The 22,633-nt window shown below is 34.0% G+C and overlaps 3 protein-coding genes across 3 annotated transcripts; 2 read left to right on the plus strand and 1 right to left on the minus strand.

Moving 5' to 3' along the window:
• The first annotated feature begins 11,236 nt into the window (after positions 1 to 11,236).
• On the plus strand, positions 11,237 to 13,072 carry LOC108473376 (protein RTE1-HOMOLOG). The gene is given in 4 exon segments (XM_053021154.1): positions 11,237 to 11,423; positions 11,618 to 11,901; positions 12,423 to 12,568; positions 12,570 to 13,072. Coding segments are annotated over 3 exon segments (681 nt in total). The 5' UTR covers positions 11,237 to 11,423; positions 11,618 to 11,640; the 3' UTR covers positions 12,844 to 13,072.
• A 733-nt stretch (positions 13,073 to 13,805) lies between these two features.
• On the plus strand, positions 13,806 to 15,159 carry LOC108473377 (thioredoxin H-type). The gene is made up of 3 exons (XM_053021155.1): positions 13,806 to 13,995; positions 14,610 to 14,732; positions 14,821 to 15,159. Exons 1-3 carry the CDS (start codon positions 13,906 to 13,908, stop codon positions 14,968 to 14,970), a joined length of 363 nt encoding a protein of 120 aa, XP_052877115.1. The 5' UTR covers positions 13,806 to 13,905; the 3' UTR covers positions 14,971 to 15,159.
• A 449-nt stretch (positions 15,160 to 15,608) lies between these two features.
• Positions 15,609 to 21,051, minus strand: LOC108473375 (beta-galactosidase 3-like). Its single transcript, XM_017774895.2, has 19 exons — positions 20,382 to 21,051; positions 20,197 to 20,292; positions 19,970 to 20,082; positions 19,817 to 19,883; positions 19,628 to 19,720; positions 19,383 to 19,526; positions 19,125 to 19,213; positions 18,915 to 19,020; positions 18,744 to 18,831; positions 18,508 to 18,626; positions 18,251 to 18,415; positions 17,994 to 18,172; positions 17,698 to 17,807; positions 17,506 to 17,615; positions 17,301 to 17,411; positions 17,104 to 17,217; positions 16,814 to 17,016; positions 16,369 to 16,705; positions 15,609 to 16,283 (listed from the first exon to the last, which is right to left on the minus strand). The coding sequence occupies exons 1-19, from the start codon at positions 20,550 to 20,552 to the stop codon at positions 16,134 to 16,136; spliced, it is 2,565 nt and encodes an 854-aa protein (XP_017630384.1). The 5' UTR covers positions 20,553 to 21,051; the 3' UTR covers positions 15,609 to 16,133.
• Positions 21,052 to 22,633: the final 1,582 nt, after the last annotated feature.

Consider the following 22,633-nt stretch of genomic DNA (forward strand, 5'->3'; position numbering starts at 1 on the left):
TGTCTTACCTCCTCTCACCCCGCCCCGTCCCTCACACCCTATATACTCATTAGATTTTCATTGTGATGGTGAATGAAGTATGGTTGATGGTTTTGCAGGGGAAGTTCTGTTAATAGGTATTTACAATGGAAAAGTGGTAAGATTTGGAGCAGGTTATTTTCAGCCGGGGATGACTCTTGTAACTCTTATTCTGAGTTGGAGGTAATTTGCAAAAGCTAATTTTATGTTCCTTAATTTGCAGTTGGAATAGCAAAGAGGGAGAGAGACAATGGTGGGGGTGAAACATTTTTATTTTATTTAATAGTAATATTTTTTATGAATATCTTATTAAGTGGATGTCCATCATGATCAAGATAAAGTTTTAATGTATTTTAAATTCTAATAGTTATTAGAATTAGATCTCTACTTCAATTATACTTCTTATGCCTATAAATAGAAACTCGATGAAACATTGTAATCACCTCTTTTGATCAATAAAATACATTCTCTATTGCTTTCATATTTTTTTGTTCTTTATTTTCCCATCTCTTTTTATTTTATAACAATATTAATATAAAATTTAAATTTATTATTATACTTTTGAAAATATTTATTTATTTTTATATATTTTTAAATTTTATATATTATTATTTGTTGTGAACAACATTTTATTTTTATATGATTTTTAAATTTATTATTATATTTTTTTAGAAAATATTTATGTATTTTTGAATTTTTAGAATTGGGATCAAATTGAGATCATTTGTAAATTTTGAGAGTTAATTTTTTTAAAATTATGACTAAATTGATATAATAAGTAAAAGTAGATAACTAAATTTATTATTATATTGATTTTTGACTGTCACGTACTCACGTTAGCTTGTCGTTTTTAATTTTAACAAGAGTGAGCAAAATGATTTAACTATATAACATAAGTTATTAAATTGTAAACTTTTTATTTTGACTACCTAAAATAAAAAAATTTGATAGTTGGATGACTATCTATATAATTTACCCAAATTTTTATTAAGTATAATCTAAACTTAATAAAACTTGCATTTTTATAAAAATGACCTAAAAGTTTGATTAATTATGAAAATGATTTACTTTTCTAATTATACAAGTAAATGACTTAAAATCTATAGTAAAAATGGTGGAGCCAAAGAGTTTGGCACCACCACTTTTTAACATGTAATTTTTTTAAATTTTAAAAACTACAAAAATGTTTCCTTGTTGGCTTTCTACCTTTTTTAAATTCTTTTAAATATTTTTTAATTTAAATATAAAAATATTTTATTTGGTGGAGTCATTCTTTTTGGCGTGACCAAATTGGTATATATAACTCCCAATGGCAGATTAATCTAAGTTGAAGAAAAAAAATTGTTTACTTATATTTTGTTAGAGGATAAATGAGAAAGAGATGATGAGTGTTTTTTTTTTTATGTATCTGTCTTTTTGTTTATTTAGTATATTTTTTAATTTAAAGGTATGTTTTGTTTAACAATAATCTAGTGGAGCTTCGACACTAGTAAATTTAATGGTTATTTTCAGTTGCTAGTAATTTATTCAGTAATCAGTTCAAATTGGTTATGTAAGTCTTTTCGTTGACTGTGGTAGGACGATAACGAGTTCAAATTGGTTATGCAGCCAATGAGTGGATTATTTGGGATTCCCTGTGTCAACGAGATGTTTAAAGTTTCAAGGAATCCTAAATCGAACCGCACGAGTGAGATCATCAATATGGGCAGCATCTGAGCTACAAGATAATAGCATTGAGAAAGTCGCTCCTATTGCGGTCAAACGATTTATTTTTCAATTGGTAAGACACAATGTTTCCGGTATTGAACAAAAGTGTTTAATTATTTTTTGTTTGTAATACACAATGTTCTCGGTCTTGAACAAAATTGTTTAATTTTTTTTTCAGTATTGAGAAAGTTGCTCGTGTTGTAAAATTATATATTGTAAATTAAGTGAAACTATTTTAGAATGTTTTAAATGTAAAGTTATATTTTGTAAAATATAATTTTGAATTATGTAAATTAATAGTTATTTTGTAAAATATAATTTTCATGTAAATAATTTATGTAATGTGAAATTAAGAAAATCAAAGGGACATTTTTAAAGAAAGATTGATAAAGGACATTTTTAAGAAATCAAAAACAAAAAGAAAATTTGGGAAAAAGAGAAAGAAAAGAAAGTAAGGATTGAATTGACTAAAAATGAAAAAGAGTTTATTTGTAAAAAATATTACTTTTAAAAATTTTAAATTAAAAACACACATTTAAAAAAAACTCTGTAATAAAGTTGTGATGCCATTTAGAATAGCTCCACCAATAATTTTTTTTATAGTTCTAAAATAAAAAAATTTACATTGACACATTGAAAAGTGATTGGCCAAATTCTTCGGCTCCACCAAAAAAAAATTGTTTTTTAAAGCCCTTTTTTTTAGAATTAGTAGTATTTTTTTATATTTATATAGATGATGCAATTTTACATAATGGCACCACCAAAACAATAATTTTTTTATTGGGTTTGTTGACGTGATATGTTGGCAGTGTCAAACTCTTTGACTCCATCAATTTTTATTGTAAGTTTCAGATCATTTACATGTATAATCAGAAAAATGGATCACTTTCGTAATTAATCAAACTTTAGGGTCATTTTTATAAAAAAAAAGTCAAGAAACCAAATATCAATAGCTCCAACCTTGTTTTATGGTAGGTTAGTGGTTAGTCATTTTCGGAAATAAGTTAAAGTTGGGTGACTTCCCTAGAAATTAGCCAACTAAAGCATTAACCCATTGAGATCAACCCTCTTCAATCACATCAATAGTGGATTCCATAATTATCTTCTCATCTTTCTCCATGTGAGAGAAAAGAATCGAGCAATTGAAGTTAGGGGCGTAAATTTTGGATAAAATAGAATTAATTCAGTTAATTGATTGAATTTGATTAATTGATCGGTTAATCAAATTAATTTGATCGGGGTCAGTTAACAATTTTTTAGAAGTTTGGTTAATAGTTAACTCGGTTTGAAATCGGTCGGTTAATCGAATTAATCGAACTTAATAAATAATATTATAATATATAAGTATTCAATCAGAGGTCGGCCGGTTTGGTTAATTTTTTGGAAGTATAAATTAACCGGTCGGTTAATTCAGTTAATTTTTTATATGTTTTATAATTGTTTTAACTAAAAATAAAAATATATATATAAATTTCGATTAATTCGGTTAACCAAGCGAATTAACTGAAAAAGTTCGATTCGGTTAATTGTTTTTGAAAAATTTTAGTTCGATTAACGGTTAAAAATTTAAAAGGATCGATTAATTCAATTAATAGTAATTTGAGTCAATTAACGGTAATTCGAGTCAATTAACCGATTATACACGTCTAATAGGAGCTTTCCTATTCACATAACTCCAGCGTCAATCTCTTTAGGGCCAAATTTAATGCCAGGCAGGCGATTTCGAGCCCAAAATTAAAATATTGTTTGTTTAATCTTCTTTAAAATAATAAATTAATGTAATAAAAAATAATCTTTTAAAATTTATAAAATAAATGAGAAAAATTATATTTTAATTTCTAAAAAATTATAATTAAATTTCGCAACAACCATCAGCACTCAGCAGCTGGCATTGGGGCTTCCCTCATTCCATGTACAGCACCATTTGATTTGAAAGTAGGAAAAGCAAATTCATTCATGATTTAACCCTCTCATATGCTCAAATTCACCGGCAATTTACTAAAAAAAGCCCTTTTATATCATTATTTACTGAAATGGGCCTATTTTTTATTATTTACCGGAAATGGCCATTTTCCCCGAAAGCGCGTCCACGTCAGCGCGAAGTCAAGGGACGTGTCAGCAAAACGCTTCTCTGGGGAGTGTTTTGTCCACGTCAGCACAAAGCGCTTCCTTGAGAGCTTGCTTTGTGCTGACGTGGACAAATGTTTTCCTAGGGACGTATTTTGTCCTGATTTTTTAGGGTTAGGGTTTTTAGGGTTTAAGGTTTTAGTGTGTTTTAAGAGAAAAATTAATTAAATTAGGGTTAAGGGTTAATTAATTAAATTAACTATTAAATTAAAAAATTAAATTAAATTAAGGTTTAGGGCTTGTAGGGTTTATTAATTAAATTAACTATTAATTACGGAAAAAAGCTCCTATGTGGACGCTCTTTTGCTACAGTAGTATCTGAAAAAATAATTTTGAGAAGATGTTTCTAAACAAATAGTGTCAAAAACGCTTCAAGAAGGATGGACTGTCCGCAAAATTACGGAAAAAACTCTCACATGGACGCTTTTTTGCTACAGTAGTATTTGAAAAAATAATTTTGAGAAGATGTTTCTGAAAAAATAGTGTCAAAACGCTTCAAGCAGGATGCACTATCAGCAAAATTACGGAAAAAAGCTCCCACGTGGACGATTTATTGCTATAGTAGTATCTGAAAAAGCCTTAGACTATAAACGAGTCAAATTTCATTCTCAGGTTGCATAAGTTACAGCAAGAGAAATTGAGGCTAAAGTAAAATAGAAACTGAAGATGAGTGAATGTATTAGTGTTATTATTTACTATGATGGCGAGGCCTGTGGCACTAAGAACAACGTTTTTTTTTATCAGAGAACACAGTGCGACTGGTTTTTAACTAGAACATAGATTTGACAGAACTTTGTAAAAGAATTAAGCGTAAAATCTTCGGAACGACGCCAATGAAAGTTTTGTAAGTATCAATTTTGTACTTCGATTGATCCCGTGAGATATGACTCATTCGACATCAAAGGTCCTTGTAGCTTGGAGGCAATGGTGCAGACTCATCTTGCCAGTGGATCACCCTATCTTGAGTTATATGTACAATTTTCATCGCCAAATGATGCATTTGCGACTTCAACATCTAATGTTGTTTGAGAGGAATACACAACCCCTACCCAATACTCCGTTAGTGGGTGGCAAAACATGAAAGCGCCCGTGTTTGGTAGCAGTATAGAATACACAACCCCTGCACGACGCTTTATTGGTGGATGGGACATGTGCCTCGGTGGGTCGATGTTTGATACTGGAAATAGGTACTGGGGAATGACATCAGCTTCTAGTGGTTGGCAATCCACATCGGATTGGGGACTTTATGAAATGTCCAGAAGAAGGGATAATGTACTCCTTGCGACATCCACCGGTAAGGGGACCTCGGTCGTTGCAGATGATGGTGGGTCAGATGATGAGTCCGATGTGGATCCACCTCGATAGCCCAGCCCTGATGGTGTAGAAGTTGGATTATTTTTTGAATCGGAGCCTGTTCCAACCATACCTGAATATGTTGAAGGGAGTTCAGATGAAGAAGAAGAAGATCCGCGATTCAGGGCGTACTCACCTCCAACCCACATGCATAATGTCGATCTATCTCAAGATGATGCGTTGGAGTTTTCAGATCTACCACAAGAAGGCGTGACCATACAAGTTCGTTATTAAATTCGGGTGAAATAGAAGTTGGTAGGGAGTTTTCCAATAAAGATAGTTTTTTTGGTGCATTGAAACAACATAATATCATTAATAGGGTTAACTACAACGTGGTTAAATCCAAATCCGATAAGTTTGAGGCCAAGTGTGCTGTGCAAGATGGTACATGTTTATAGAAAATCATGGTCTCATTGAGGACAATGATAGGCTTGTGGGAGATAAAAAAGTACAAAGGTCCATATACATGTGTTGGCGGTAAAGTATCACTAAGTGTTTAGGTTTTTGAATAATATTGTTATTATGTAATGTTGTATTATTTAACATACTTCGTTGACAAGTGTTTCACAATATCATCCCAAGATGGATTTAGATATGTTAGCTAGCTTAATACTACCGACGGTGAAGGTGGATCCGAAGACTTCAATACCAGTCTTAATTGCTAATATTCGTAGCCAATTGAAGTACACGCCCTCTTACTGCAAGGTTTGGATAGTTAAGCAGAAGGCATTGGAAAAAATGTATGGTAGGTGGGACGCTTCATATAATGAAGTGTGGTAGTGGTGTCAGGTGCTAGAGAGATATGTCTCAAGTTGCATAACAGACCTTGAAATGGCACCTGCATACTACAATGACTGATTGCTCTGTGGATGCCAAATGTTCAAGCGTCTGTTCTGGAACTTTAAGCAATGTCGGGACGCATTTATATACTGCAAGCCATTGGTACAAATTAACGGTACCTTTATGTATGGTAGATATACCCATCGACTATTACTAGTTGTGGCACAGGATAGCAGTGGGAGAATCATTCCAATTGCATTTGCAATAACACCGGGGAGTTTTCTAATGACTGAGATTTCTTTTTTTCTAGGTTAATGAGGCATGTCTGCCTCCAACCTGATATATGCATTATATCGGATCGGGGCACTGGAATAGTAGCCGCAAGTGAGCGACAAGGAAGCCAATGACATCGCAGACACCATCGGTATTGCCTAAGGCACATTGCGTCCAACTATTATGGGAAATATCGATCAACAAGTGAAAAACAACAAGTGACCAACATGAATATTTAATCTCTATTAATATAATTTCGTTTGTAATATTCAATTTATTCTAAATGGAAGAGTGGTATGTAATTTTCGCTATCAACTTATATTAGTAGGGTATGAGATAAGTAAGGATCATTTTTATGAGATGTTAGCGGTTTTGCGTTCAGTTAACGAAGAAGGCGCAAACTACCTTTATAACATACCTTTCGAACAGTGGACACAAGCATACGACGGCGGCCTACGATATGGTCATATGACCTCAAACCTGGCTAAATGCATAAATTCTGTTCTAAAAGGAACGCGTCATTTGCCGATAACAGTCGTTGTGCGAGAGACATATTTTCGTTTAGTGGTACTATTTCCAAAGCGAGCAGTGAGTTATAAAGGCCAAATGCAGGGAGGCCATGTATGGTGCGCGAAGGTATTTCGAGAGATTAACAAGGCGAAGGCACGAGGCAACACTATGCACATAGTGTGTCAAGATCGCAACAACTTATGGTTTCGTGTGACGGAATTTGACAGACCGAATCAAGGTATTATTGGCGGGCAATATCGTGTACATTTGAGAAATAGGACTTGCGACTGTGGGAGGTTTGACGCACTATGTTATCCATGCGCTCATGTAATTGCAGCTTGTCAGAATCTCCATCTAGATCCCATGACGTATGTCGACCAAGTGTACAAAATAGAATACATGTATAATGTGTGGAGACACGTATTCCCACCGATCCCAGATGAACGTAAGTGGTCGTCTGTATAGCTTGCTCCGTTTAAGCTGTTACCGGATAAAGAATTGCGTCGCAAACCAAAGGGTCAACCTTGCTCGACTAGAATACCTAACAATATGGATATCCGAGAAACAACAAACCAACAGAGGTTGTGCAGATTGTGTAGGAACCCAGGCCATATAACTCGATCATGTCCAAATCGGAATAACTGATAGTTGTTGTAATAAAACTATGTTGCATTATTTATGTTTTATTAAAAATATCAAAAATATTAAAAATTTACCGTATTCAAAATAATATTTATTCTAATGAAAATTATTGACTAATTTAAAAGAATATTTATTGTATTAAAATTTTAAAAAAGTAAAATACAATTAAAATATTAAAAACAACTTTTATTTTATTAATTAAAACTATATAAAAATAGATATAAAATAATAAAAATATTGGCTAATTTAAAAGAACATTTATTTTAATAAAATTAAAAAAAAAAGTAAAGTACGATTAAAATATTAAAAATAACTTTTATTTTATTAATTGAAACTATATAAAATATATATATATATAAAAATAATAAAAATATTGGCTAATTTAAAAGAACATTTATTTTAATAAAATTAAAAAAGTGAAGTACAATTAAAATATTAAAAACAACTTTTATTTTATTAATTGAAACTATATAAAATTAAATATAAAAATAATAAAAAATATTGGTTAATTTAAAAGAACATTTATTTTAATAAAATTAAAAAAAGTAAAGTACAATTAAAATATTAAAAACAACTTTTATTTTATTAATTGAAACTATATAAAATTAAATATAAAATTAATAAAAATATTGTCTAATTTAAAAGAATATTTATTTTAATAAAATTTTAAAAAGTAAAGTACAATTAAAATATTAAAAACAACTTTTATTTTATTAATTGAAACTATATAAAAATTAAATATAAAAATAATAAAAATATTGTCTAATTTAAAAGAACATTAATTTTAATAAAATTAAAAAAAGTCAATGTTGGTGCCGGTCGAAATCAGTGTGACATAGGGGTCGTCGACAGTTACGCGCTAAATTCCTCCTTGGTTCAGCTTCCGACGGGGATTGTTGTTGCTATGGTGGGGATTGTGGTTCCTCCGGCAGGGGATCTGATTGTAGGTGTTGGGAGGATGACCCACCTTGATAGAATAATGAATGCGGAGGTGTTTGCATCACCCATAGTGGAGGTGTTTGAATCTCGTAAGTCAATGGGGAATGGTAAAAAGAAGAGTTCACTGACGACACCTCGTGTGATCCCTCATGCGACGGCGGCCTATTGATCGGCGGTTGACTCGGAGTAATTGGGAACGGAGATGAACCGGGCCATGCATTCCAACCTGCCATAGGACTGGAAAAAGGAAACATAAAAGGGTTACGATACATATAAGGGCTAGGATACGCACCTAGCATAATTTGAAAAGATTGTGATATGGGTGTCGTCGGTTGAAGTGTTGGGCCAGGTGGCTGTGTGGGCGCTGCTGATGGGCCCGGTGATTATGTGGGCGCTGCTGATGGGTCCGCATCGTCATCCATTCTTCTTGAATTTAAAGGGCCCCGTTGTTCCCTTTGCACAAGAATTTGCCATCGCCTCTCCTCTTCCGACAATAAATATGGCTTGTCATGGATCCTAAACCATGGCATGTATTCCGGCATGCATGCTAACTCAAGAACGATGATCGGTTCCCAAGTAGGTATATAGTCATACCAATTTTTCCATATTTTGATATATTCTAACCACTGTCTCAGTTAATCCGTATTCAATAGCCGTAAGTCAACTTTGTGCTCATCATCGAGCACCTCAAGTGCCACGGGAATCGATTGTCGGAATTCAAATTGTCGTAATACTTTATCTAACTGGTGCATCTCCACGATAGCATAGTTGACCAATTGGACCTTCACATGCCAAATGTTCGGATTTTGAAAAAATTCATCCAGAATTACTGCCCGAATTGCTGGATCCTCGTATGGTATCCATTGAAACTATATGAACATGATAAAAATATTAGTTATATACGTAATACTAAATACTAAATAATAAATACTAAATACTAAGTACTAAATACGAAACGACTATTTTATTATGTATATATATTTTATTTAATACTTACTTGTGCTTCCGACCGTTGGTCTAATAGAAGACGTATATCTTCAAGAGATGTGGGTATTCTAACATAACTCGCCGAATGATACCACCTAATTAAATATTTTTTTAGGATACAATTATATTTTAAATTTACGTAATAATTGTAAAATCTAATATAAAATTTATCTCGTTATTAATGGGAATGTATATGGGTGGTTCACTGTAGGACGTAAAAATGGAAAGCGAAACCGTGCCATACAATGTTACTAACACGGTAGACCCCTAACTTAATTCACCTACTGCTCTAAAATCAACGAGTTTCAGTAGCCATCTCAGATGTACGTGGTTTCGTGACAAGTCCGACATCAGATAACCTCTAATCATCTCAAGAATGTATGCCCGAGCATATCGTATTCTTTCTAATTCAGTCGAATCATTATCCGGCTCTGAAAATGTGTCCCGTAACCAGCCCATCTTGATCTGACCTCCGTTAATATTATCCAGAATAACACCCAAAAGCTCGTAGCATACGGCTCCCCAATTAGCAGATTAAGCGGACCTGGTGACTGCGTACCCATCGATCGGCAATCCCAATTGCAATTTCACGTCTTCCAAAGTGATAGTACACTCTCCGCATGGAAGATGGAAAATGTGCGTCTCGGGGCTCTACCTCTCTTTCAACGCACTAATTAGTTTCGGGTCCAACTTGCACCCCCGGCCTATCGTGGCCATGTGCTAAAAACCCACGTCCCACAGGTAATTCTCTATCAACGGCGATGGAGGACCAGACATATTACGGATATAGTATTGCAACACCCGATCTACAGACTGTTATAAAAAATATATAAAATAAATATTAATTAAAATTGCATAAATGAAAAAAAAATTAAATACTATTCAAAAATTAATTAAAGTTATCACTTACCATTGTCATTTGATCGACGAAGATGTGTTTCCTATCGAGACGAATTAATTCTCAGGTCATTGCGAACACGATCAAATATTTTTGTAATTCAAAAAATAAAACTAATTCAAAAAAATTAAAACAAAGCTTTTTTGCAAAAATTAAAGAGAGCTTTGACAAAAATTGAAAGAAATTTGAGAGAATTTGGAGAAATTTAGAGAGAATTGTGAGAGGACTATTGTGTGAAAAAATGAAATGGGGGAGGGGCCTTTTATAGTTTTTTTTTTTTTTACCGTTGGAGTTCAAACGGTCAAGTGACCGTTGGGGGCGGGACAAAACGCGTCCCTGGGGGAGCATTTTGTCCACATCAGCACAAAGCGCGCCATCAAGGAAGCGTTTTGTGCTGACGTAGACAAAACGCTCCTCTAGAGACGCGTTTTGCTGACACATCGCGTTGATGTGGACGCGCTTTTAGGGGAAATGACCCATTTCGATAAATACTCAAAAAATAGGCCTATTTCGATAAATAATGATATAAAAAGACTTTTTTTTTAGTAAATAACCCCAAATTCACCATCCTCAAAATCTAGGCACAACCCCGTCTATAGAAAAGAACTCTCAAATTAATCAGAAAACAAAATAACATTGGATGAAAGATTTCAAATAAAAAAAAGATGAGAAAAATGGTGTCTGTAATACGTATGTTAAACTATCATGCGCATTGAGGAAATAATATTATTTTAGAGTGAAATAAAATATTAGTCCTAAAACCTAACTTTATTTAAAAGTTTAATATATTATTTCATCTTTTTATGCTATGATGTATAATATGTTTTACGAATATCAAATCTAAATCACTGATTATTATTATTTTCTTTTAATACATTAAATTAAATTATTCATATCAGAAATAAAAATATATTTACAATATAATTATTTTATTGATACAATATTAATAATTTTTAATTTTTAATTAAAATATTTTAAAATTTATTAAGATTTAGTTCAACATTTTAAAATATGGCAACCAATTTATATATATATTTTAGGTATGTTTTGGCGGAATTAATCATTACTTGATAACATATGAAATCGTACTGCAGGAATTCCCGAGAAACCAAATCCCTCTTTGACCCATTGCTGGGGCAGCCGATTCCTCGACTCTCCGGTGTATCTGCGTTTCTCTCTGCCGACTAAGGTTTGTTTTAATCTCTCTTTTACATCTGTTTCCGCTTATTTAATTCTCAATTTTCGAATCAATCATGATTTACCAGTTCCTCATTTTTCGCGCGTTTCCTTTCTTTCGTTCGATTCAGTAGATGATTTATGTAGATTCTTATCACAAAATTTAAATCCTTGTAGGAATAATTGATGTGGATTTTCTGAAAAAAGACTGCAGTTGGGAAAATTTGGCAATGGAAGAACAAGTAGATTATGATCACCGGTCGATTATGGTGGAAGGTGGTATGCAAATTGATCCAAGAAGGGAGCGTTTCCCATACTGCATTGTTTGGACGCCTCTTCCTATTACTTCATGGCTGATTCCTTTCATTGGCCACATTGGCATTTGCAGAGAAGATGGAGTTATTCTAGACTTTGCAGGTCCGAGTTGTGTCTCTATTGACGATTTCGCTTTCGGGGCAGTAGCTCGCTATATCCAAATTAACAAAGATAAGGTATTTATATACGTTCATCTTCCACCTTCTCTTTTTTTTTGGCTCCATCAATTTCCGCTTGTTCTCAAATTTCACTTCCAAGTAAGTTGTAACTGGGGAAAGGATGAGATGACATTTTTCAACTTGATTAAGAATTCAAAGGGAGGATTTATTAGTCCAATTGTTGCTAATTTGGATTTGATTGGGTTATTGTGCTTTACTTTTCACGGGTCTTTTATAGGGAAGAACTGTAAAGCCTGCAAAATGCAATATCCTGTGCTTTTTAGTAATTTGTGAATGCACTTGGTAGATATTTTGGCAAAACATTTTTGAGTATTGGTAGCTAAGCCTTGTGTAAATGACGGGAAATAGTTTGTGTCACCGAATCTAATTCATGGATGCACATTGGTTTGGTAGATTTTAGAGTACAAATTTTGAGTATTGATAAGAAAGAATAGCGCCCACGACGGGAATTAGTGCATATCTACTAAAGAAAAATAATTCTTCCTCATTTATGTGTAAACTTTGGAGCTTTTTGCTAGGAATGCAGCATTTCATATCATTCATCAGCACTGAAAGGAGATCAAGAATACCAACATGACGATCTGAGAGAGGCATTAACATGGGATGATGCACTAGAAAAGGGCATTCAAGAGTTCCAACATCGGCCATACAACCTTTTCACTTGCATGCCATTCATTTGTAGTAAACAACCTGAACAGGTTAGGCTTTCATTCGGGTGGGTGGAATGTAGTTAACCTTGCTGTTCTCATCTTCATCAATGGTCGGTGGGTGAACAAAACAGCAGTTTTGCGATCTTACTTGCCATTTGTTGTCGTATCCAGTATTGGACTAGTGTTTGGTGGCACAACATACCTGTCTCTGTTGGCCCTCCTTGTATTCCTTCTTGTTGGTTGGTTCCTTCTCGGTACTTACTGTTTCAAGAACTTGATCTATTTGTAGCTTTTACCAGAAACCAATGCAAAGAATGAAGGGATATGTCAATTTTTGTATGTGACATTGATGGAGTCGATAAAGATGGAATATTTCATTTACAAAGTATAGTTTTAATTTTCAATACTGACAATCTCTTTTAGCGGACCATTTGCAAATCCTAAGACAAATTGGCTTGTAACATTGATATATTGTTGTAATATTTTTATGTATTCAAAATATCTTAAAATTTCTAAAATTTAAGATTTTGATCCATTTATATATGGATTTAATATTATTTGTGATGATGTTTTTTTGTTTTAATTAGTATCAAACATTTACCTCATCTTATGTTCATGCTTCTTTTCCATATATTTTAGTGTCATGGATTCATGTTATTTCTCGTGTTATGTTCATGTTTGTGTTATTTTCGTGCTTTAAGGGTATTGCAAACTTGTATATAATTTTTCACACCTTAAAAATTCGTTTTGTGTATATTTTAATAACGGGGCTGTGTTTATGTTACTCTTTGTGTTGTATTATATTTTTATGTAGTTTTTCATAGTGATTTAATCTAGAAATTCTATCGTAGGCAATTAGGCATATACGTATGTATCTAAAAATTATATATTTAAAACATAAGTAAGCATTTGAAAATAATATACAATAAATAGAAAATGCATTGTGCTGAAGTTAGAAGTTTTATACATATTGATCTCATCATTTAAATTTTAAATAATAATATAAATATAGATTTTTAATGGGCTTGCAAACTTTATATCAATATTATTGACTAGCTCAACAATTCTGTCTAATCTAATGGTTGAACTTGAAACACTAAAGCGTATAAAGACGTAACCGTAAAAATCTCGAAGATAAAACCAAACGTGTTGAACGGGAATATATATCCGTATGGGTACAACCCTCCTCGTACAATAATGGCAAGATCGTAATTAGAACCAAATCTAGGTCTATTGCCCATTGCCAAAATCAAAACCTCAGTTTGCTTATTTATTTGTAAATAGAGCCGCAGAGAATACATTTTTTTTTTAAGCAAAAAGAAAAAGCAGAGCTTTGAATATCTAACCAAAAATGGCAGCAGAGGAAGGTCAAGTAATCAGTTGCCACACCCTTGATTCATGGAAGGAGCAACTTCAAAAGGGAGGCCAATCCAAAAAGCTGGTAATTTTATTTTAATGAATCCTTCCCCCAATATATTTAGTGTTAGATTTATGATTATTTTTAATGTTTCAGATAATGTGTCAGATCTGTTGTCGTTTGCTTCATATAATATTATATTTATGATTTGGTTGTTTTATATGTATAAATCTAGATTTTTCTATTCAAAAAATTCCACGATCCGTAAAGTTGAAGCCTCTTAAACACTAAAGCCATTTTCTGTTGATGCTGAAGCTTCTTCTTCTATTTTTATTTTATTTTAAAAATTCTCGGTTAATACAATATTAGTTAGTCAATTTCACATGTTAAAACTAGGAAATTTTGATGTGTTTGTTTCTAGGGAAATTTTGTTATAGATTTTGTAACACTTTTCCAATTAAAAGTTCTGAAGGACAGTATGCTGTAGTAACAGAGCAATATGATACATGTGAGTGACATTAATGAAATTTAAGGTTAGTAGCTGGTGATGGTGATGACAAATCAATGTCGTATTTTAATGGTGACGTTGATGTTTGTTCTTTGTTTTTTACTCTTCTCCATTAACTTTTTCATCTTTTTTTATAACTTTAGCTTCTTCACAAACGTTATGTGAATTTGTACTTACATGGTAAATGCAGGTGGTGGTTGATTTCACTGCTTCATGGTGTGGACCCTGCCGTTTTATTTCACCCTTTCTGGCTGAACTGGCCAAGAAGTTTCCTAATGTTATGTTTCTTAAGGTGGATGTGGATGAACTGAAGGTAATGCAGATGCAGAGTTAGAATCCGCAACTAAGAAGCGAAAATGTCTGTCGAATTGATTGTTTTTTTTTTTTCATTTTGTTTTCAGGAGGTTGCTGCTGAATGGGATGTGGATGCTATGCCAACTTTCTTGTTCCTGAAGGAAGGAAAGGCTGTTGAAAAAGTGGTTGGTGCAAAGAAAGAGGAGCTTCAGCAGGCTGTGACAAAACATATGGCTACTAGTAGTACTTCTGCTTGATGGTGATAATTATTAGTGCTACCTTATCATGTTTTTGAGGAACTTTTTATCATGTACCTCGTATTTGATTTGCTGGTACCTAGCTAAACATCTCTATGTTAAACCCTAAGTTTATTCCTTTATATTGAGGTACTTTTATTTCCTCAACTACTATATGATACATAATCATATAAAGCTTGCTTGTTTTCATGGTTGATGTGATTTTGAGCATTTTCATTGCCCTTGAATTGTATGTTACTTCAAGGGTACCTATTCAGAAACTCATTTGATCTGTTTTTGTTGCTGATAACTATTTTCAATCTTCATGGGGCTGACCATGGTTTATTTGATACTTGGGGGGATTTATCAGTAGATAATTTGTCTATATGTTGTCAATCTCCTCAAGCCATCTGATAAAAAAGTAAATGATCACACAGTTAGCTTTGATTAATTAGAAGCTTAGGTTTAGATGAAAGTTTGATCATATGTGAAACTTCATTTGGACTTTATTGGGTTGTACAGCTTTGCCAATTTATTTACCTCCTTGGCGACAAGAAGATTGAGATCGGGATACTGGGTTCTACAGCGGTCAAATGTCACCATTGCTGCCTGTTTGGTGGTGTGGGAACTGGGAAACATGGTTTAAGGATAACATTAAATTACAACTGAAAAAGAAGACTTTTGGATTCAGGAACTGCACATAAAACAATGGCCATACTAGGAACCGCTCCCAACATGAACCTGATAGGGGTTCGATTTCCCCCCACTGATACAAACTGAAATCACACCAAATACAAATCTCTGTTTCTCTAGTGCCCGTATATCCGGTTAAAAGTCCGGGGACACATGGAAGACATTTCACCCTTAGGGCCTAAATTGAAGGACCCTAAGAATTTAGAAACTCACTTATCTTTCGATCACTAATTTACAGTAGTCTATTAACCTCACTTAACCTTTTTTCTTTTTTATAAAATTAAAATAACTCATTGCCTATAGCATTGAACAGCGAACACCTTTTGCCAAAGCACTCCATTTTTGAAATGCTATGGCACTCAACCTAACCCTAACTAAACGCCTATTCTTTGCACTCTTCTTTTTTATTTTCTTCTTTGGTGCTTGCTTCTGTATGGTTAAATTACTAGATGCAAGCGCTATGGATTTCCTTTGTGAGTGTTTCAATCTTATTAGCCTCCCCAGTTTGGCTGTGCTGTTGTTGAAGATATCGGAGCACAAACAGCTTCGACAGACAACCGCTTCAACACGTTCGGGCATGGGTCTTGCCCGAAGTTACTGTTGGCTATGGTGACCACACATCTTTGCTTCCCTACACATTTCTGTGAAACATAGAACAGCGGAAGATGGTGAGAAATGCATTCATGCAAGTTTTAGTTTATGTGTCAGACATGAAAGTTAGAATACCTTCTCCACGATGGCATAAGAAGCAGGAGCATGGCAAGGGCCTTGCTGGTAACTTCCACAAGTTCCCAAAGGAGTTCCAAAACTGGCGAATTTAATGAAAGAGAAGGATTGTCCAGGACTACAGCGCAAGTGAACTTTTGGTCTGCGGAACTGTTGTGCCTTTCCATAGCTTTCAATCTGCCAGTTCTTAATATTCGGGTGATACTCAGTGACATCGGCACAAACGCTGGACACAGATCTTTTTACAAGTGAGATTCTTGTGGGGTCTCCTCCCAGCTCCTCAAAAAGAACCACCAGATTCTGTGTAGGTTTCAACCAAGACCGAGGAACATGGTACCTGAGAAAGAAAAACAAATCATCTATTACATGATGAAAATATGCTTTCTTTTTAATAACACAGACTGGAAAGGTTTTTTTGTATATCTTCGGTCCTAAGAGTGGTTACCATCTTTGGGTTGGTTGGCCGCAACCAAACTGACACTTCGGTGGTCGAAACGTCCCAGCATAATTACAACCATTGCAGTCACCATGAGCATATGCTGTCCAATATCTGCCTATGCTCTGCCCATTAATCCAGATTTGACCTTTTCCCATGCTCTCCATGTCCAAAGCTAACGGCTCATCACCCTCAGGTGCATTAAAATAAGCCTGCAGCATCGATAGAGAACAACTTTTAACTTTTAGGAATCCACATTTCATCCTGTAACTACTTGGTACTTTTCTTTTTTTGCTCACCTTATGCCATCTTAATGGCTCTGGTTTTTGTGCAACCAATGATGCCGCCATCCACTCAACTGAGGAAAATCCATTTGGTGAGACCAGATCCATGGCCTCTCCTTTAAGACCAACCTGTTCATAGAGGCATTCATGAGGGACACTTATTTTGGATCAACAATAAAGACATAAAAGATGAAAAAGGTTAATTTTACTACCTGGTAAGTCCATTTTTGCCTGGACAGGTCCCATTTGCCTTGGTCAAGTCCATGCAGTGCAACTGGACCTAGGATCCCTGTATTCCATGTCTCATAGTGTCCACCTACATTCTTCAATCGCCAAAAAAAATAAAAAAAAGCCATTCCCATCAGAAAACACAACCATGCCATGGTTTTTAAACTTTCCATGCTTTGAAGAACTAACCGGTAATCCAACAGCAACACTCAGCAGTGCAATTTTGTTTGTTCCAGCACGCAGATTGACCTTCCCTGTGTACGTGAATCTCCGATTTTGCCTCGTTCCAAACGCGGAACCTGTTATCACCATTTCTTATTTCTGAAAATAAATAGGGAGCTAAAAAGTATTATCCAGTGAAAAGGCAATATAACTATGTACCTGAAAGTTGTCCATTGATAAAGACGTGTACAGCATGGCCTGTTGATTGGACAATGAGAGTGGGGAGTTCCCCTCCATGAAGGAAGGATTCAGATGAACCAATGTCAACACTGTATTATCAAACATATATTTGTGAGACATTCCCAAATTTTAAGAATCAGTAAGCCATAAAGTCTTAATTTGGATTCAGCAATGCTGAGCAGAAAAATCTGAAACGATGAATCTGACATGTAAATTATGAGCAAGGAAAAAGCAGAAGTATTCTTCAAATCTAGCGATGGGCGCATCAGTCTCACCTGGTAATGTACCACAAGTAATCACTTGCATCCTTTGTGACATTTATTTGCTCTAATAGCCCGTCAGCAGTAATTGCTGAGCTGTAATCTAATGAAGAAGGATCTTCGTCATAACTTTCCCATGAGAATGTCTCAGAATTTGTCGGTAACATCTGCATTTGTGATGTCTGAACTCCAACCTGAAGAGGACGAGCAATGCTTCAGTTCCCATAGTCCTAAAATGATCATTCAAATTTAGTTATTTGACAACATCATACCTTAGCAGTATTGAATACTGCATTCCTGCAATCAGGAAGGATGCTGATAGACCAAGGAGGCAAGTTATAATGCATGTTGTTAAATAGCACTCTTGCAGCGAATTTGGTATCATAATTCGATAGGAAAGCTGCACAATCTCCAGATTCCGATGTATACATATAAGCCTGGCAAATGCCAAACAATGACTAGAATTAGTGAAGAATTAATGATCACTTATCCACTGGGAGTAAGGGACTTTGAGAATAGAAGCAGAAACCTGTTGGAGGTCTCCAAGTGAAGTAACAATGGGATCTGCTGAAACTAAAGCTCGCTCACACATCTTAATAGCCCTATGGAGCTCCTTTAGATGACCATACTTTGGTTGTCTAATCAAACCTGTCATTTTTAGCTTGAATCAGAGGTAAGGCAATGGAGAGGACTGTGCAAATGTTTTTTCAATATTTTAGCAGAAAAAAGAAATGGAAATAAGCAAATAGCTTTTTTTTTTCTCACCATATTCATCTATTGGAGCATCATAATCATAACTGGTAGTGATGAAAGGACCTCCAGCTGTACGTCCGAAATTGGTCCCTCCATGGTACTGTTTGAATCAGGTTATCATTGTAAAAATTGCATACCCTTTGAAAAAGTCTAAGATAATGAGAAAGAAAGGGGGGAACTAACCATGTAATAGTTAACAAAGGACCCTCCTTTTTGAATGAATCGAGCAACAGCAAATGCCAAATCTTCGGCTGGCCGATGGTGAAGTGGACCGCCAAACTCTGAGAACCTTTTGCATAAATGAAAGCATAAAATATTTGGGAGTCCCATTCCATATAAGATCCTTCAAATTAAGGTCACCAAAAAAAAAAAAAAAAAAAAAAGGAACCTTACCATCCACTCCAAGCTTCAGTCCACATTGTTGGTTTGTAGGGTTTGTTGGGTTGGAATGAATCACAGTAGAAACCATTGCATGTATTTATCTATCACAAGTAGCCATAAAAACTCCCTTAGCCATCCACATATTTACAAGTCCAAAACATGAAACTGGGTTTTGCATACATATGTTCACATTAACTAAGTCCTCCACAAAGTTTACTAACATCATATAGCAAGAGACATGACATGCTAAATGTCTATCGAATTACTTACTATCGGGTCTGGGGCATCTTGTTCCTTGCACATCACCCAGGGCACCCCAGTTTCCGTCTCTATCGCCATTTTTGCAGCCCAAGAGACGTAATTGTAGCCGACAGCCCCTAGTAATTTACTCTGTGCCCCGTACTCATTCTCAATCTGAGCTCATGCAAATAAGAAAAAGAGTAAAAAAGAAAGGTTCATATTACCATTGTAAGTTGACCTAAGATAAAAAATTATACAACCGCCAAAACATTTACCTGCGAGAGAATAATGGGACCACCTTGGGACTCATACAGGTTATGACTCTTCATCAGTCCCACAATTTTCTCAGTGAACCCTTGCATAGCTCTCTGCAATAAAGCATCAACAATCCTTAAATATTTTACTTTTAGGAAACAATGGTTTATCTTCCAGTAAAAAAAAAACAAAAAATGAAGGAGGGATACCTTGAAAGGTTCATTGTCTGTTCTGAAGCTGATGCCTGGCACATATTTTAACCATACAGGAAACCCTCTGGACATTGTAAAAAAGTTTTAGACTATCGAGAAAATATAAGTTACAACAAAGAAAACATAGTTAAACAGAGATTTAGATCTAACCCAAAATTCCACTCTGCACAAACATAAGGCCCAATGCGAACATGAGCATAGAGACCTGCTCTCTGAATTGTTTTTGCGAATCTCACAAGGTCATATCTTCCTTCAAAATTATACTGTAAAATGGTGAAAAGAATAAGTATTTAACAAGTTCAGTTCCAAGTTTGAAAAAGGAAAGGTAAACAGGCTCAAAAATAATAGTAAAAACAAACGGAGGGAAAATAGATTACATTTCCCGGAGATGGCTCATGAACGTTCCAAAAAACATAAGTTTCAATCACATCGACTCCTCCATCTTTAGCCTTCTGTATAAGATCTTCCCACATCTATAACAACAAGAAAGGACTTCAAAAAAGAATCCATATGCCTCAAAAGCTCTGAAATTTACAATAAAAAAGAGAAACTTCTAAAGTACCTCAGGAGTGCTTCTGGGATAATGAATTGAACCAGAAAAGAGGATCCTCCTCTGTCCATTAATCACAATGGCTTTCCTATCATAGGTAACACTGCACTGAACCAATTGACACTCCAAACACACAGCAAAGCAGAATACAATTAAAAATCTTGAAAATGAGCTTCTTTCCATGTTTTAACAGCACAAGATTCAGCCTTTTCAACTTCAAAACTCAGAAGAAGAAGAAAAACCCAAAGCTTGCTACTAGAAAAGGTTGAGAACGAGAAATGAAAAAAAAAAGTTGGTTTGAGCTGGCTGGCCTTGGAGCTATGGTTTAATGAGAGTGAAATGGAGAAGGAAGAGAATCCATTCACACAGGGTCTCTGAGAGAGAACTGAGGCCCTGAGCAGACCTTAAATTTATAAGTGAAAGTGGAAAAAATGGGGTGTACAGATTTCAACTCACAGCTCACAAGTGTCCATTGCCATTATAACAATACAATAAAGGAAAAGGGCGAAAAAGATGTAGAAGAAACAAAATAACTGACATAAAATAGGAAAAAGGGTATCCCAACAGTAAATGATAGACGGTTTATACTGTTCTTAGGTGAAGATTAAAAGCTTAATGTTAATAAGTGTTCCCCACGCGTTATCAGAATCTGCCATTTTTCCATTTAATCAACCATTTGCCTAAAATCTCATAGATTTGCATGAATAATAAAAGACATAAAAGTCAAATTTAATCCTTAATATTTATATTTCTTATCAATTCAGTCCTTATTCATTTTTAGTTTAATTTAGCTCCCAGCTTTTTAAAAAATATCAACATTTCAAAATATGTATAATTGTTGTTTTTTTACTACGACTTATTTGGCTCTCTAACTTTACAAAAAAAAAAAGGTCATTAGTCTTCCATTAATTTTTCACCTTTTTTTAGCCCTTAAACTTATATTTTTTGTCTAATTATCTCAAAATTGATGGAAAATTCAACTTTGCAAATGTGGCATATATGTGGATTTTTAAATTTAAAAATTTTAAAAATTAAAATTAATTAAATTTATTAAAAAGTATAAAATATAAAAAAATATTTTTAAAATTTTAAAATATTAATTAAATATTTACATATCATCTACATGACAATCCACGTATATGCTACGTTAGCAAAGTTTCCATCTATTTTGAGGTAATTTGACAAAAAATTACAAGTTCAATAACTAAAAAAGGTAAAAAAAATAGATGAAGGGCTAAAATAATTGTTCTCGTAAAGTTAGAAGGTCAAATAAGTCATTATGTATTATTTTTCTAATGAAAACTCTAGCTAAAATGTTAAGTTTATAAACATGACCGCGTGTATTGCAATCTAGATGTCACATAAAATAAATAATATCATGTTAACATGAAATATATGTGGATTGCCACATAGGTTATGTCATCATTAAAAATAATATTTTAATCAACATTTTCATTTAAAAAAAGTAATTGGAATATTTTTAAAATATTAATCATCAAATTTAGGTAAAAATAAGAAGTAAAATAATAAAAACATAGACATTAAAAGTTAAAATAAAATAAAAAGTTATATGCTTAAATGATGTTCATAAAATACAAACTTAAAATATTTCTGGAAATTGCGGTTAACTCAAAACTCTACTAATTAAATACACTTAAACAAATAGGTGTAGAGTGGATGGAACGTGTCAATTCATGGGATTAGATGAGCTGTATGTTCTACATCTCCATAATACTCCCAAAGGGACTTGTATCAACAACCTTGTCTCATACATCAATTTCCAAATTTAACCTAGAAAACTTACACACCCAACCGACACCACTCTTTTTATACCACTCCTGTTTATGGTTTGACCTGTTAATATATCCTTTGACCTAGGACATTATGGTCATAACCAAATGAATCAATGAAGGTTTTGCATTTGGGATCCTTTTACAAAACCTGTCCTTTCCATGTGAACCCAGCAGTTTCATGCAGTACCTATCACTCTCTCTGTAATATATATATATGATTTATTGTGACAATTATTTGGCTTGTAATCGACAATATACCTCATATCTCACCTTTCTGGTCGTCCCAAAACAACCCTTTTAACTTTGCCCTTTTCCTGTCTCTCTTCCTTATTAATGTGTTATTTCTAAATTATATATTTTAATTCTTGACCAATACAATCTTTTAGTATCGGTTTTTTTCCATTAGAAAAAATATGCTCATGTGGTCTGCCACAATCACAAAGAAGGTTCCTTATGGAGGAAAAAATAAAT

Source organism: Gossypium arboreum, chromosome 11 (genome assembly GCF_025698485.1).
Source record: "Gossypium arboreum isolate Shixiya-1 chromosome 11, ASM2569848v2, whole genome shotgun sequence".
Lineage (NCBI taxonomy): Eukaryota > Viridiplantae > Streptophyta > Magnoliopsida > Malvales > Malvaceae > Gossypium > Gossypium arboreum.